Below are 17,587 nucleotides of genomic sequence, written 5' to 3'. Positions count from 1 at the left end.
GCTAATTGCTCAGTTTCTACACTCTGTTTTGCCTGAGCCGCATACACACTTCTCCCCTGCTGTGTTGGCCTGGCTAGCTCAGGAAGACCTTATTCTCCACTAGTTATCTCAGGGAAGGCTGTTTATACATTGTGATGGTCCACTGGTACAGCCATGTATCTAAAACAAAGGTTACCCTCCAGTCCCCTTTGTCTTGAGGTATATTCAGCCTTAGGATAATTGGTGGTCATTATTTACAGTCTTTCTTGAGATAATGATTTTTTTGCTCATCTCCTTTGAGTCTTGATCCATTGTAGGGGGTGTAGGTTGGTCACATTCCACCTCTTGACTTATCCCAGCATTCAACAATTTTTGGTTGCACAGTGAGCTTAATACATTTGTTATGAATTACTGGCCTTCTTGCCTGTGCATGCTGAGGGTCAGAGCATATGGAAAACTGATTATTGACAAGTTCAGTGTATGATTTAACTTTAATTAATATCATGTACTATTTGATTTTTCAGGTAACAGGTCAATATTATAGTTACAACAAATAACAGTACAATGATTATTAACAAGCCTAGGATGTAATAGTTTCACTACATTGGTATCTTTGTTGACAAACCTATAAAGATACACCAATTATGTTCACTAAGCCTGGCTTTCACTTTCAGTAAATGAATTAGTTCATTTTATATTTTACTTGTCTTTAGTCTAAACATTTTCCCATTTCAGCCAGATGTTGGGTAACCTTGGCATTTTGTTTGAGAAAGTCCTCTTGTGGATCAAAGGTAACTCCATGTGTTACTGGTATGTTAAAATAGTGCGAAATAAGACATCTTTTGTACACTCCATAAGAAGCTAACCTGTAAATCTGATTGGCTATTTGATCTAAAATATATGTCATATTACAGCGGCAAACTTTTTTGTCTCGCCTTACCAGGGCAGTGCATCAGTTATGTGAGAGGAGGGCAGATAGGAGTATTAAATATGCAACCCACTTTGCTCTACATACTCTGGTAATTTGTTTTCTTTATTCATCCCATCCCATCGTCACCTGGTGAAGTATATACAAAGCCCACTCACTGCTGCACACCAGTTACCTGGGCTACCATTAAGATTAATGGTTAACCGGTGAAAATTTGTTTTAAAATAGGAATGGGTGCACAAAACTTGATTTCCCTTTCTTGAATTAATGGCTTTGTAGCTAGCAGCTCTTCATATGCAGCTAACAGCACTTTCTCAAATGGAGTGTAGTTGGAAGCCTTGTCATAAATTAGAACAAAACATAATAGGTAAGCTTTTTTTTGCCTTGGCACATCTTGTTGCCATAATCCCCACTGATGTCCCTCATAGCCTCTTCCTATATGAAGTGTACCTGGGTGTACAGGATTACTGGGTTCCATAGATTGGTTACTTAAATTTAATTCTTTAAAATGTTTAATGTTTCATGATGATTTTGTTCCCAATTCCATATTACATTTTTCTTCAGCAAATTCTGGTGACCCCCTAAAATACTGAATCCAGGAATGTGAGTCCTCCAAAGCCCAAAATTTCCTAACAAAGCTTCTAAATACTTTGTATCAGAAGGTACTTGAATGGATGCTTTGTATCTCTGCTAATACAGATTCTCTACAAGTTTTCTGTCCTCCTATCCGTCACATTTATCCATCTGTGATACACCTAAAAATGTAATTTCTTGACTTGATCCCTGCTCTTTCAAGTCAGAAACGCTAATAATGAGTACTTGTAAATGCTGAACAACAGCATTTGTACTTTGGGGAACCATTTCCTCATCATGTCCTCCAGTTAAAGTATCATCTGCATATTGCAAAATTGTTACTTCAGGTGGGAGGATGACGGATTCTAGCTGTTTAGCTAGCATGGCATGGACAATAGTGGGGCCATGTTTAAAACCTTGGTGTAGGTCATAAAAGGTATATCATCTTCCACCCCAAGTAAATGCAAACTGTGATTTTTCTTGCTCTTGGGATCATAAAGACCATACCTTTTGTAGCTACCACTGCCACCCACAGAAGAGCACGTTCATATCTGCTATGCTGGGAAGTGGGGCTGTTAAAGAGCCAGTTGCTTTACTTAAAGCCCTGTAGACAATAGTCGTGCCATATCCTGTCTGGTTTCTAGGCCATACTGGGCTGTTACATGGTGAGTGAGTTTTTTCTATAGGACCCCATAGTTCTAATCATTTGACTAATTCTGTTACGGGTTTTATGGCAGGAGTTTATGGCTCTGAGCCTTCTTCCATTGTGAGGGTGTGTTGATCAGTTACAACATGTGATTAACTTCCTGGGTGTAATTTTTAACTTGTTTGTTACCCATTTTAGCAGAGATTCCATGACAACAAAACAAACTGATACAGAGCAGGGGCTCCCAAACTTAATCCATTGGATAGGGGCATGCCTTTGTGCAACAGGTAGCATTAAACTTCTGTTATCAGACTGGTCTGTGTGGATGTAGAGGAGGATACGTGCTTCCACACCCGCCCTCTTATGCCACTTCTGTAACCATGTCCGTGCATCACATATTGAAGCCCCAAATTTTAACTTGCCTCCCTCATGCCCACAAAAGGAGGCCAGCTTTTCACTTAATCCACCTCCAGTACATCCGTGTCACATTTTCTACCTTGTCTTGGCCCATAGTCTTGGAAAAGGTGGCTCTGGCTAGGCTCCTGTAGCAGGGGGCAGTAACAGTGCTGCTGGCCTAGGTATCAGCAATTCACTGCCCATCAGCTGGTCACTCTTAGTTGCTGATCATACACAATGCCAGGTGTAGAGAAGCTTACCCCTGGGTTAAACTTCTTGTTTCAAAGAATGCCAGAGCATGCTGGAGACATAGGGAGGCTTTGCACTCTGTATGGTGTGACTGCCTGGTATTACTTTTGCAGTGGCGATTGCTCCACAGCTCAGATGAGTATGTATCTGCCACTTGTGACATGCCTGGTAATTTAAAGAGTGTTAAAAAAGCAAAAATAATGCTGTAATTTAAAATAAGTATTGATCTTGTCTGAATCTGAGAGCATTTCAGAACATTTGCTCTGTGATCTTGCTGGACACAGAGGTGAGACTGACTGGCCTGTAGTTCCCTGGGTCTTTTTTTCCCCCTTTTTAGTACAGGAAGCTGAGAAACTGATACACAGAAAATACTATTTTGGATCAGACTTGAGATTCACTGAGTTGGTATCTTTCTATAGCTATGGCAAGATCAGGTACTTGAAGGAAGTACTCACTGCTGGTAACTAGTGACAGTCTGTCCCCATAAATTATTGTATTCTAAAATGTAACTAAACTGTAACTAACTCTAAGGGATTTTCTTACATTGGAAGCATGACATGTAATAAAGCTTCCAGAATTATTGTGAACAACTGCAGCCCTGTGTAGTTTGTTATTCATGTACATTTTTAGAATTTACTTAGTTCTTGACCCCAGTGGGTTTCTGTAGCAATATGTTTCACCGTGTCATTACTCATTGATTTGGCACACAGTAATCAAGTACATCACTTCTTCTGCAAAAATTACACAAGATTTTATGTACCATTACTAAGGAGGCAACATTTCCACTCTCATGTTTTGTCTGAGAAATCAACACACAGTCAACTGCCTTCAGCTGACTGTATCTTTTAGGAAATCATAGTCAGATTCTGATGCTAATTTTGCAGTGTCGACATATCTTAAGCTGGATGCTTGATGTTTTACTCAAATATAATGTTTTCTGGGTTTACTAATAATTCATACCAGCTTTTTCTAGTTATTTTCAGCTTTCCTAATTCTGTGTATTTTTTTAACCTATATGCATAAATATAAGTGAGTATCATTTAGTCCAGGATTTGGTTTACTCCTGTTTAACAATAAAAGCCTGCACAGATGGCTGCAAAACAGAACCTTCAAACACAGCCAGATTTGTACATTTGTGCTGATTTCTTGCTTAAGGGAACTCAGTTCAAATTGCTGTACTGCCAGACCCACCCCTGCAGTAATTCTCTTGGCTTCAGTGGATGGCCACATGGGATTGTGTGTGATATCTGGCTAAGCTAAGAGATTCTGTGCTATTCCAGAGGGATTTGTTTGACAGTACAAAAAAAATTAAGTATAAAGAGCATGCTACTGTGTTGGGCATTGGACGGTTCAACCATTTTGTTCAAAGTAGTGGCCATGAGAGCCACTTTCTATTCAGAAATCACAAGAAACAATTAAAATATACTTTGATTTAGATGATGGGCAGTAGAAAATGTTGAACTCACTCTGGATCACATGCAGGTGCAAACAACAGGAGGCTCAAAGAATCCAGCTGGTTTTCTGAAATTATTTGGTTTTAGAAATAATTTCAGAACAGAGGAAGTTATCTGGAAGCTGCTGTGATTCTGTCTATGTGTCACCATAAATGCTGGAAGGAAGAATTTTATAATACAGCTGCATACAGACAGTCTGGGGACCACAGGTAAATAAATTGCTCCAATCATCTCAATTTCTTTGTGCTCCATAAATCAGGTTGTTATTCCCATTCTTCCTAAGTAAGGGTGATCATATAAAATTTCATCTGTTTATTATTGGTGGATAAGAGATTGGCAGGTGACGATTGGAGTCCCTCAGGGGTCAGGATTGGGACCAGTGCTGCTCAACATCTTTGTTGGAGACATGGACAGTGGGATTGAGTGGATCCTCTGCAAGTTTGCTTATGATCCCAAGCTATGTGGTGGGGTTGATACCCAAGAGGGAAGGGAGGCCATTCCAGAGGGACCTTGACAGGCTGGAGACATGGGCCAGTGCCAACCTCATGAAGTTCAGAAAGGCCAAGTGCAGGGTCCTGCACCTGGGTCGGCACAACCCCAGGCACAAGTACAGGCTGGGGGAAGAATGGATAGAGAGCAGCTCTGAAGTACTGGATGAGAGGCTCAACATGAGCTGCCCAGAGGACCAACCTCATCCTGGGCTGCATCAAAAGAAGTGTGGCCAGCAGGGCCAGGGAGGTGATTCTGCCCCTCTACTCTGCTCTGCTGAGACCCCACCTGGAGTGCTGTGTACAGCTCTGGTGCCCTCAGCACAGGAAAGACATGGAGCTGTTGGAGAGGGTCCAGAGAAGGGCCACCAAAATGATCAAAGGGCTGGAGCAGCTCTGCTATGAAGACAGGCTGAGGGAGTTGGGGCTGTTCAGCCTGGAGAAGAGAAGGCTCCGAGGAGACCTTATAGCACTTTCCAGTACTTGAAAGGGGCCTACAGGAAAGCTGGGGAGGGGCTTTTCATCAGAGAAGATAGTGATAGGACAAGGGGTAATGGTTTTAAACTGAGAGACAGGAAATTTAGGTTAGATATTAGGAAGAAATTCTTCACTCTAAGGGTGGTGAGGAACTGGAATGGGTTGCCCAGGGAGGTTGTTGATGCTCCATTCCTGGAGGTTTTTAAGGCCAGGTTGGAGGAGGTTTTGTGCAACCTGGTCTAGCGGTGGGGTTCCCTGCTCATGGCAGGGGAGTTGGAACTTGATGATCTTTAGGGTCCCTTCCAACTTTCATGATTCTATGATTCTATTATATGATTCTATTTTCCTAATGGAAACAACCGTAAAGATGTGGAAAGCTGGCTAACTCTTTGAGCCAAAAAGAATTGTCATTACTAGAGAATACAAAATCAGAAAAGATTGCAGCATAGGAACAGGCCAACAGCCTGTTTGGCTTTCTTGGCATTACTAACATTGGGCAGATAAAACACACAAAAATGAAAGTCCTGAAGCTAACTGATTTAATGAAATTGTGCACCATATCTGGATAGTTGCAAATATTTAATTAATGCTGAATTTTTTATGATCTGTTAAAGGCAAAGCGATAGCTGTTACATTAGAGTAAAAAAAGCCACTTGGAAGTTGGCTTCATTTCCTACGGCAAACAATACTCTTTTGAAGTAATCCAGAATGGTAAACACATTTATGGTGCAATATAAACAATACAGAAAAATAAGTTGCAAAGCTACTATCTAGCACTATAATATACTTCCACAGAGAGAGGTGATTTTTTTATCATGGTTTGTAGGAAAGTGCTGTGCTTGTAAGCTCTGTGTTAACACTATAACAGACAACCAAGAAATAGCCACCGTATAACTTCAGCTGGATCCTCTGTGTCATCTAGCCCAGTCAGGCTGGAGCTGAGCCAAAGACGGGATGATTCCCGACATCCTACTCCTAATTGTAATGTTTCCTGTTTTCTTTTGCAAGTAATACTTTATAGTGTCAATGCCTCACTGGTGGTGTCACCTATGACATTTTGGCCTTTTCATTCTGCTCCCATACTTCCCTCCAGAAACTGGCCAGGCTTCTGGCTGCTGATGTTTCAATGCTATCTCCTTGGTTCACTGTAGGAAAGTTTGTTGGGTCAGATATCTGAACTGGATCCATGCATGTGTATCATATTCACCTGACCTGAAGGGCCTCCCATAATCCCTCCTGCTGGGGATCATTTCAGCTGTCTCCACATGAAGTTGGCCGCAGTTGGCCTGAAGGCCAGCTGGGATTGCGCTGTTTCTGGGGGGAAGCAGTGTCTGCCACTCCGGGTTCTGGGAATACAGTGAGGAGAAGCCTCAGCTGTTTCTTCAGAGGCAACTTTGGTTCAACAGAATTTATGATCTCTGGCTCTGCTCGGAGGTGCATGTACTTTTTCCAGGCCAGGCACAGTCTTGCAAGAAACGTTTGTAAAGTGGTGGGTTGCTGAAGATTTGAGGGAAGGCTTTTTATCCCCTGCAAATAAAACAATTTAGGAATGGCATTAATAATTAGAATTATTTCATTTTAGCACATGAAAATGGTATTTCCTTTGTTTTAGTATTGAATGACCACTTAGAAAACTGGAGGACTGCAAAATTGCAAATCACACACAGTACTCTTGGTAAAACTAGTTGGCTTCACTGATGCCCATACCACTGTGCACTTCATGACTTGTCGGGAATGAGAAACAATAGAGCCTTGGGTTTCCCAGTCATCTTTGTCAGCAACTTCAATGAGGAAAAGGCTACAAATAAAGTGGCTGCTGGTGGCTCTCTGCCCCACAGGCATGGTGTCACAGGGCCATGAATTGCAGAGAAATAAATCCCTGCTTGTCCTTGCTGCTGCCTCCTCTGGCTCCACCTCGCCTGTGGGAAGGGATAATGGTACTGGGAGGGGGGGAAGACAGATAGATCATCTTTGAGCTTCAGAGGTCAGTTCTAGGAGTGGCATATAACAGGTCTAACTATGGTTTTCCTTGAGAGATGAGAATCCTTGTGTGCGGAAAATATCGTTGAGAAGGAAAGAAATCCAAACAAAGGAAATAAATACAGAGCAGGCACTTTGCCAAGGAGCAAAAGGGAAGACAGGAAGCAGGGAAGAAAAATGTCAGAATCTGCTGCTGCTGAAGTCTCCCACCTAATCTTTCTACCAAAACACAGCTGGCAACCCCAGGGGAAGAGACCCCCGTACAACAGATATCACCTCCAAAGACTGTATTTCTCCTGACTTGAGAAGAACAAATTCTATTATCAGGAAATTATCTGTTTGGCTACAGCTATTAATCTACCAATGGCATTCAGGAGCTCTAATTATCTAACTCTAACCTTTCATATTTCGTTCCTCCTTCCGCTTCCTCTTTAGTCTCCCCTTGCACCCTCTGCCAATGTATCTGTCCCTGACAACTCCCCAGACATGCTGTGCTCGTTACCTGAATGCTTATCTCCAGGCTTCTCTGCAACTGTAGCCCTGTTTACCTTTCTCAAATACTTATTTACTAAATAGCAATAAAAATTACTTCTAGCAACCATAGAAAACCCTAATCTTAGCATTTTAAAACAGGATGCTTTCTAGACTAGGTGTTAAAGTCTTCAGGACTCCTATTTCTGTAGTGGTACTCTAGTACAGGGGGTCCTTTGATTCTTATGCCTGTTCAAGCATTTCTGAAACGTGAACATTTGAGGGTTTTTTCTTCTCCATTTTATTGCTACTGATTAGTTTGCTAACAAATTTTGGATACCAGCTCACAAGCCCAAGGTACAGTGTTCTACAAATGAACTTGGATGAACCTAGCAGAGCCTGCTTTATGCAGCTCTTCCTAAATGAAGGCTGCTTTGACAGTGTTTAGAGATTCCACAGTTCATATGAGGCTACACTGTGCTTCTGCCAAAGGCTGGAACATAGTTTGGGGTGGAGCACAGCCTCCTCTTTCAGTGTATAGGTGCCAGATTTTTTTAAGCATATAGTGTGCTTTCTTTATTAAAATGGCAGTATGCTTAGCTCAAAAGAAGTACTTCATTCTAAAACTCACTGGCACCCTTTTGGTAGCAAAAGTGGTGGAGTACCATTTCAGTTTTATTTGAATTTTAGGACTTTGAACAGTTCTAAATATCAGGAATCAGTGGTTATGATTCCTGGGATACACAGCTGCAGCGTTCCAGTACAAGATTGTCTGCCATGGTTGGCAATACTTTAATGAAGTTGTTCTGCGTATATTGATGAAAACTAATAATAATTTCTTAGTCATTAATAAATTGCATAAATATGGTCAGGTTATATTTCAGTGTTAGCTGTATTTCTATTTACTTCTATATGAATTTTCTTTTTGTGGATTTTTTTTTTTAGATATGATTCCTAGTTTGGAATAATAACCTAACTTATTTTCTAGGCTAAATTATACAGGGAAGAGCTCATCACTGATACAGATAATAATGAAGAGACAAAAGAGTAGACAGAAAATAATGGACTAAGGCTGGTTAGCGAAGTAAAGTGTACAGAATAATAAACTGTCACTGAAGCATTTTAGAGATTTTCCATATTTAAATGATACTCTTTCAGTTTCACAAGAAATTTTGGACAAATAATAGTAACTTTTACAAATTCAGTAGATATTTACATTTTTCTCACTATTTTACCTTTTTCTATCTTGTAATTATTTTCACCTGCTCTCATGTTGCTATAGAGAAATACTTTATTCCTATTTCTACATGCTTCTCAAAATTCTTTCTCTGGTGCTTTTGATCAAGAGGAATAATGCACTTGGCATACTGGGATTTTACTGGGTGATTTTCCCAATATTTCTCCCTCAATAAAGCGTAGCTTTTCACTTATGAGAAGAGGAAAGGAGACATTACTAAATGGAGTTTTAAATTATTTTTCTGGTATAGTATTGTAAATCATGAGCAGCCTTGGTTCTATAAAGTCCTGGGATTGAGCCTCTTAGTTTTCCTGAGGTGTTTAACCTTTAGTAGGATAAAGATTAATGTTTCCTTCCTTTTGTATTTTAACCTGCCCCCTCACAAGATTTCAAATAGCAAAATGAACTATTTTTCTTCAGCTTCTAGTCAGAAGCAAGATAACCTACAAAAACAACATCCATCATGTGCATGTGAGGAATTACTGTTTGAATGGAGGCACAGAGAAGCTCATATTCATTTCAATGGAGAGGGAATTGCAGCTTTATTTGCTAGAAATACAGCTAGGACCTGTACTTCACCAATAATCTTATCAGATGTTACAATATGTTTAGAGGAATAGCAAATGCCCTTGCTGTCCTTCCAGTCTCATGGAAGCACTCCAAATTCAGACATTCTGCAGCAAAACATGTTGAGAGGTATCTGTAGTGGTCCTACACAGCTCTGCCTCTGGACGTGTGCTGCAGATCAGACATGCTTGATTTTTGCTTTGAGCCATGCACATTGGTTCACTCTGTCTGATATGTAATCTCTCCGAAACTCTCCAGCTTCTGCCTGTTCGGTAGAGCAGTTTGGACTGGTAGATAAGCTTATTTTTTTCCTCTGAAAATTCCTAATTCCTCTAACAATAGACAGTGGAAAGCATCAAATCCCTGACCTGGCAGTGGTTGAAAGTTGGAAATGCTTTGCTGGTAAATGGTAAAATCAACAATGCAAGATTGATGGACAGCCTAATATGGACTATGTGCCTAAGTTTTGTTATCTAAGTAATGTTTTCCATGAACAATTAATATTCTAGGAGAAACACTTGCTATGTTCTGTATCAACCCAGACCATAGCTACAACAGTAATTTGCTGAGGCCTTCAGCAATGTCAGGAGTCTTGCAGGGAATGTGCTGCCTGTGAGCTGTGCTGAGGAAAAACTACAGCAGATCATACTGGATGTGGAATCACACCTTATATAAGAAAGATTTTTTTCCTGTATTTTGTTAATATGACCTGTGAATGAGAAATGGGGCTTTGTGTTTGCACTCCTTTTCTACCTAAGTGACTAAGAAATATGGTTTAGGCCTACTATACCATTTTGTATCCTAAATTTGTTAACAAATGAGACCAGCACAAAAAAATTGAAGAGGAAAGCTCTATACTGTTTTAATCTATAGTGAGAAAAGAAACACTAGAACCACTCCACTTACCTCAAGAAGGTAACTGAGACTGTGTTATGAGAGAGGGGTCAGCTGAATGATTGATTGTATTGACAAGGTATTGACACATTGACTTAGAAGAATTTGAGGAAGACTATCCCCTATTATTTCAGTCATAAAGTAAAACATCTTTTAAGCAAACAACACTGGTTACAGAAATCAATCTTCTGGATTCTTCATTCATGGAGTCACTCATTACAAGCTCTGGAACATTTTTGTTTTGTTGGCTGTGGGCCTTTTTTTCCACTGCTTGGCTTCCCAAGAATGATCAGATAATTAGATCTTATCGCTCAAGGCCACTCCAGCTACCTCCCACTTCTGCAGAGATGTGCACAGTATTTGGGAAGCAGAGGATAATCACAGACAGACTGATAGATATGAGTGAAAAAGGAGAAGATAATCTTTCACACTCCTTATATTTATCACATTCTGTGACCCATCTGTATCACACATAATGCTTCTTTTGCAAGCTATTGAGTTCTAGCCTAGACTGATGTGGTTTGTTGTTCCTTTGTCTTAGTAGTGCCTTGGTTCCATTGCAGTGCTATGTCCAAGCTTGTCTTTCTGAGGGTGGATTTCATGTGCTGCCAAAAGTGAAGTAATGAAAATAGGTAAGAAATGACAAAAAAAGATTTGCTTATAGCCAGATGGGTAGAAAGTATTTCAAACAATGGCTGCAGTTGTGCAAATGAGCTCAAGGTTGAGCTCAGCTTTGAAAGAAATCGATGATCTGAGAGAAACCCACTTTCCATCACTTATCAGCAGTCCTGGCTAATGGGGGAGGTCCCAGCTGGCAGAAGGCTGCCAAATATGGCAGCCATCTACAAGAAGGGCCAGAAGAAGGATCCAGGGAACTACAGGCCAGCCAGTCTCACCTCAGTGCCAGGGAAGATTTTTTTAACAGATAATCTTGCCACCATGTCACACACGCAGGACAGCAAGGCGGTCAAGCCCAGTCAGTGCGGTTTTATGGAAGGTTGGTCCTGCTTGAATATCCTGATCTCCTTCTATGCCAAGGTGACTCGGTGGGTGAGGGAAGGGCTGTGGATGTTGTCTACCTAGACTTTAATAAAGTTTAATGAAGTTTAATAAACCGACTAGATGTCTGGGCCCAGGGAATTGCGGTGAATGGAGTTAAATGGTGGCTGGTCACAAGTGGTGTTCCCCAGGGCTCAGTTTTGGGGGCAGTTCTCTTTAATATCTTTATAAATTATATGGATGAGGGGATCAGGTGCATGCTCAGTGAGTTTGCATACTTGCTACTCAAGGGTAGAGAGAGACTCTAGAAAGGGATCTGGACAGGCTGGATCAATGGGCTGAGGCCAGTTGTATAAGGTTCAATAAGGCCAAGTGCTGAGTCCTGCACTTGGGTCACAACCCCCAGCAGTGCTACAGGTCTGGGGAAGAGTCACTGGAAAGGTGCCCAGTGGAGAAGGACCTGGGGGTACTGCTCAACAGCCAGTTGAATATGAGTCAGTAGTGTGCACAAGTGGCCAAAAAGGCCAACAGCATCCTGGCTTGTATGAGAAATAGTGTGGCCAGCAGGACTAGGGAAGTGATTCTCTTCCTGTACTTGGCTCTGGTGAGGTGGCACCTCAGATACTGTGTTCCCTTTTGGGCCTGTCACTACAAGAAGGACATTAAGGTGCTGGAGCATGTCCAAAGAAAAGGAACAAAACTGGTGAAGGGTCTAGAGCACTAGTCTTAGGGGGAGAGGCTGAGGGAACTGGGGATGTTTAGTTTGGAGAAAAGGCAGCTGAGGGGAGACCTCACAGCTCTCTACAACCATCTGAAAAGAGGTTGTAGTGAGGTGGGTGTTGGTCTCTTCTCCCAAGTAACAAGTGATAGAACAAGAGGAAATGGTCTCAAGTTGCATCATGGGAGGTTTAGATTGGATATTAGGAAAAATGTTTTTATTGAAAGGGTTGTCAGGCACTGGAACAGGCTGCTCAGGAAAGTGGTTAAGTCACCATCCCTGGAGGTATTTAAAAGATGTGTAGATGTGGTGCTTAGGGACATGGTTTAGTGGTGGACTTGGCAGTGCTGGGTTAAGGGTTGGACTTGATGATCTTAAAGGTCATTTCCGACCAAAATGACTCTATGATTCTGTGATTCTATAATTTTAAGAATCTGAGGGAAAATAAAAAATAAAGTAACTTATATTAAGGGAGGAAAGAATATTTGGGAGGGACCGTGAGATAAATTATTGTTGTACAATGCTGAGTGTGTGGAAAAAGAAAAGGAACAATATGTGACTGGCCATTTGTGAGCGAATGGTCATCTGTGATGGTGATCATCCTGAGTTTGGGTACCAAGAAGGAAATATGCATATATGGGAGACAGGTTTAGGCTGCAAGCTGTTTGTCAAATGGTTGTCATAATCTGGTTTTTGTGCATGTCTGGATGAGAAATAGTGGTAGTGGGAGACAAAATTCTAGAGGGATGGAGAATTCATACAGGATCATAGCATGGGTCAGCTTGGAAGGACTTTCAGAATGTCTTCTAGTCCAGCCTCCTTCTTACATGGAAAAGAAGTTTGTTGCAAACATTTTGATGAAATTGTGCTTATTTGTTTTTGTGGCACAGACTGAGAAGCAGATTTTTTACATACTCAGTTTTCTTGGAAATGTGTAATTTTCAAACTTCTCCGCTTTTGTATACATGTATAAAGTAAGATATGGCACATAAAATAGTATAGATACACACATATATATGTATTTTAACTAATACCATGAAAGTACACAGACATTCAAATTTTCTGGCTTAGGCTATTTTTTTGCAGTAAGAACGAGGTTTGCGTTACCATCACCCTTACTTCTCCTCATAATGCATCTAATGCGTGTACAGCTGTTTGTTTCCAGCCTTCTGAGCCAAAATAAATACTTTTGTGCAATTTAATGGGTGTTGGAAAACACTGAGGAACAGGTAAGGTGAAAAAGAAGTGCATCGAAGAAGCACATTTTGACCTTTGTGGAAGGACCATAAAAATGTAGTTAATGTCCATTCTTCTCTACATGAAAATTAAATTTCCTAATGTTATTATAGAGCTTACCAACTGTACTTACCTACGCAGTCTCCTCAAGGTTATGCATCAATATTGCTGCACTTCAGTTCAAAAGTATCAGCTCTTTCAGCAGAAAAACTGCAGTTTGTGTAAAGAACTTTCACTGCTAATAAAACAGAGGATTTAATTTTAATAAATATATAGTTGATTAGTCCCAGTTAAGATATTATTGTGACTTAGTGATGCCATCCATAATTCAGCTATGTTAGGTTGTTGTTTTTATAGGCATAATAAACCTCAGTGTGCTGAAAGAGTGGTGTTATAGTTCAGGACAGCAGATTTCAGCTCATTATGTTGTAGATTTATTTTTTTTTACTGTGTATATATCAACTAGTTTCAATGCCTGTCATATTGGTTGTCTAGTGACAGCAATCAGCATTCTTTCAGAGAGGTGACATTGCATACAACTCAAGCATTATACAAATTATCTGGTAATAAAACTTTTCAAGACCAATAATGGATACCTATGTGATGTTATTTACAAATTGAAATTTTCTAGAAAACTGGAGGAAAGTTTTTGACCTTGATGGCAGCTGAGTTAATGGAATTTTACAGCACTAATGGAGATTGGAGAAAGGAAGATCTCTTGCAAGCATCACAGCTCAGTTGTTGGTAAAACATGGGGGTGAGAGAGATTTCCAATGAGGTTGAAGGGAGTTTTAAAAATGCAGATGTACAGTGGAAATCATGAGCTACTAATACCAGTACATCCCAAATCTTTGTGCAATGACAACAAAAGAATTTAATTACTATTTTTTTTACTGGGTACAAACTGAATCTATTTTAGACTAATTTTAGATGGGTAGTAATGATGGGGAGAGATCTGGTTGCATTTAAAGTGAAAACAGAGTAGTTCCCTCTCTGTCCCCACCTGGTTGAAAAATCCAAATTAAATATAAGACTAAACAAAGCTGTTTCAACAAATAAAGTTTTGGAGGGCTTTTTTAATACCATAAGAACAGATGTTTGTAGATTAGACATAGTAATTGAGGTATTCAAAGAGACTGAATAAATCAGAGGCTTAAAGATGACAGAGATCTGGAATTTTTCTAACTCAGAGATGTAAGAACCGTCTGGAATTTACATTCCAAGTATGCAAGTGGGATGAGTAACCACCTCAGCAGTCAGAGTAAAAACAAGGAAAAGGTCTGTTTGGAACGGAGAAGGGAAATGAATGAATGAAGAAAGCTATCATTTGGAGACTTGGAGGTACAGGACTTAAGGAAGATTTCCCAAACCTAACCCAGAGCTAGATCTTGCAAAAGAGTAAAACAAAAAGCAAAAGGCCATTTTGTGATGTAGGTACCACATTGCAACTAGCAGAAAAAGTAGGTGGACCCTCAAAGCACTGAGGTTATATGTAATCTAGCTACATTCACCAGCCTAATGAGTAATTTTGCAGCTTTCTGAATACAGATGTAGAAAGGAAAGTCACAGCCAAGTTTGCTGTTAGAAGAGAATATACACACAGAAAAGAACCACGTCATGGAAGCTAAAACTAGGAGAGCTCAACTTGCTCATATGGGGAAGCATTGCTGACTAATTAAAGAACTAGGGCATGAAGTTTTATGGCTTGTGGTACAGATTTTAATCCATCTGTTGTACTGTGGTGCTGCTCCATAGCAAGCTTCACTTTTCTTGTTATAAACAATATATATGCAATTATTCTGCTAGTCTGCAATAACACACAAAGCTTTAATTATTTAATTTTTTAATAATTAACACTATGGATATGAATGTCAAATGGGACAAAATGCAGTCCAAGTTTACTAAAGGTAGAACATGAGTGTTCTTTAATGGTAGCAGAAAGTTTAGGGGTAGAAACCTCATAGATTCAATTTATTTCTGTCTCAGTAAAGAACTTGACAATGTAGTACTGGTGAGATTATTAGTTGAAATGGGAAATAGTACAAGAAATGTAAGTTAAAGAAGTGGTTATTAGGTCTGTGTTAGAAGGAGCACTTTGAGACTAGAGAGGGATATCCAGTGGGGCTCCTTACACCAGCATTTGGCCCCATCTTACTTAATAAAGGCAATGGCACAGAAGTTAGAGCATATTCATTAAATTTGCAGATGGCAAAACCTGAGTGGCCTTGCTCACAATGAGCCATATCAAGAATTTAATTCCTAGAAAGCAGGTAACCTAGCAGCCTGGAGTAATAGAAGTTAAATTTAATACAAAATACAAGGCCATGTCCTTAGGGATTAATAACCAGATTTTCTGGTATAACGGAGATTCATCCAGGGAAACTGATAGATTGGAGAAGCCTAAGTGTAATTATTAATCATGATCATGATGAACCACAGGTATGATGCAGCTAACTGAACAATAAATGCAAGGCTGTAGAATATTTTCAGTAGAGAATGAAAAACAGGGAATTCTGTAAAGTACCACTGCATCTGGCATACTGTGTACAATTCTATTTCAGAACAAGAACCGAGAAAAGTGAAAAAAAAATCAGTGGACTGAGCAACAGATCTTACCAAATTTTAGAATTGGTTAATGGAAGAAAGGCTGAGTGGCATATGATTAGTGTCTATGTATAGATTACATCCAGATAATTGTAGAATCAGAATGCATATCTAAACAGAACCAGTTATCTTTCTGACATAGGTGCATCACAAACATACCTGTAACAGCTGATCTACCCAATAAAGCATTTGGTAACCCAGCCAGCTTATCGTAACTGAAAATCTTACAGATAGAACTTGAATCAGTAAATAAATCATCAGATTTATTAAAGCATTAAAAAAAAGGCCCGTCAGCTTTTGTAAAAATATTAGCAGTAAACATCTCCGAATAAGGTAATACTATATATGTTTTAATTTATCTGTTGAAGGAAAAATGTTTGCACCTCTTCTGTGTAATTTTATATCCCTGTTGTATTAATAATTTAAACTGCTAAGGCTTTATTCAGATATTATTTGTTACATTGTAAGAAGAAGGCATATTTTCAATGAGCAATAATGTAATTTAAAAAACCTCTGTATAAAGGACTCTGGGAAGTTTATACATACTGACCTGCAAAATAGGTACTTTGAGAGAAAAGCATGGTACATCAAATTTAATAGCAGTATTATACAATATTCTCCCCTAGAATACTTGCTGTACATGTAATACAGTATGTAATTAAAAACTGAAGAGAAAGTTATTGGAATTTGTTGCTTCATATGAGTCAGGTCATCTGCCTTACAAAATACAACAGATGTGCTTTTGAAAGACAGATGTAAAATTATTATAATTTTGTATCAAACTACATTCTGTTTTGATCTGTCAGTTTTGAGGATTAGAAGAATATTACACATTTAAGATGATTTTTTTCTTAGAAGACATCTTCTTGAGCTGCCTCTCTCAAACAATGGCAAAGCATGAGATGATGGAGAGCCCTACATAATTTCCTCTGTGAAATGACCCAGCCATGTCATGCATGATCCTTACAGCAGGGATTTGGGTACCTGGGAAAGAAAGCAGGCAGGGAGGAGAGCAGGCAGCATGGCAGGGGTGGCTGCCAGGACACATCCAGACTCAGGGGAGGGCAGTCCTCTCTCTCTTCAAGTGAACAACAGAGGTGGGAAGGGTGATGGGGTGGGAAGTACATCAGCAACTTTGAAGGGGAATGGCGTGCGGTGAAGGTGTTGTGTCCCTGAGGGCACTGACAGGCCTGATTGCCACTGTCTGGCTCTACCCAGGGTCTCCCCCACCCTGACCATGGCCCTGGACCCCCTGTCAGCCTCCAGGGCCATCAGCCCCTGCCCCAGTGATTCCACAGCTCCCCAGTGCCCTGCCCAGCCATCAGCACTGCTGGAACAGGCGTACCTGTGGGCCCATGTCCCAGCCCAGACTTGACCTGTCCCTGTCCCCAGGGTGGTGCCTCATTTCAGGGCTGGGGCAGCCCTTGGTGTCCTGCTTCTGGCTGAGGAACTCCTGTCCTAGCCCCCTGGGAGTTGCCTGCTCACACAGCGCCCTTACAGAGGGCAGAAAGAGGAAATAAAATAGCTACAGAGACCTTATCAAGCATCATTAAAGTTGCAAGCATGTGATGCTCCTGGAGGAGATAATCTCTTCTGTGCTGTTCTGCTGGCAAGGCTGGGGACAGCGTGGAGGTCACAGCCTGGCACCAGCGCACAGCGCCTGGCAGAGCTGAAACCAGAGCTCTGGCATT

General features: G+C 40.5%; 1 protein-coding gene across 1 annotated transcript in view; it reads left to right on the top strand.

Annotated features, from left to right (window-relative positions):
- Positions 1-11,170: 11,170 nt before the first annotated feature.
- Positions 11,171-17,587, top strand: part of NRDE2 (NRDE-2, necessary for RNA interference, domain containing) — a 40,985-nt gene continuing 34,568 nt past the window's right edge. Inside the window, exon 1 of the mRNA XM_010003747.1 lies at positions 11,171-11,336. Within this exon, the coding sequence (XP_010002049.1) occupies positions 11,171-11,336 (166 nt within the window). The remainder of the gene's footprint in view (positions 11,337-17,587) is intronic.

Source organism: Chaetura pelagica, unplaced genomic scaffold, assembly GCF_000747805.2.
Source record: "Chaetura pelagica isolate M959 unplaced genomic scaffold, ChaPel_1.0 scaffold48, whole genome shotgun sequence".
Taxonomy (NCBI): Eukaryota; Metazoa; Chordata; class Aves; order Apodiformes; family Apodidae; genus Chaetura; species Chaetura pelagica.
The sequence above is the reverse complement of the archived record's forward strand: the minus strand, read 5'-3'. Positions and strand labels throughout refer to the sequence as shown.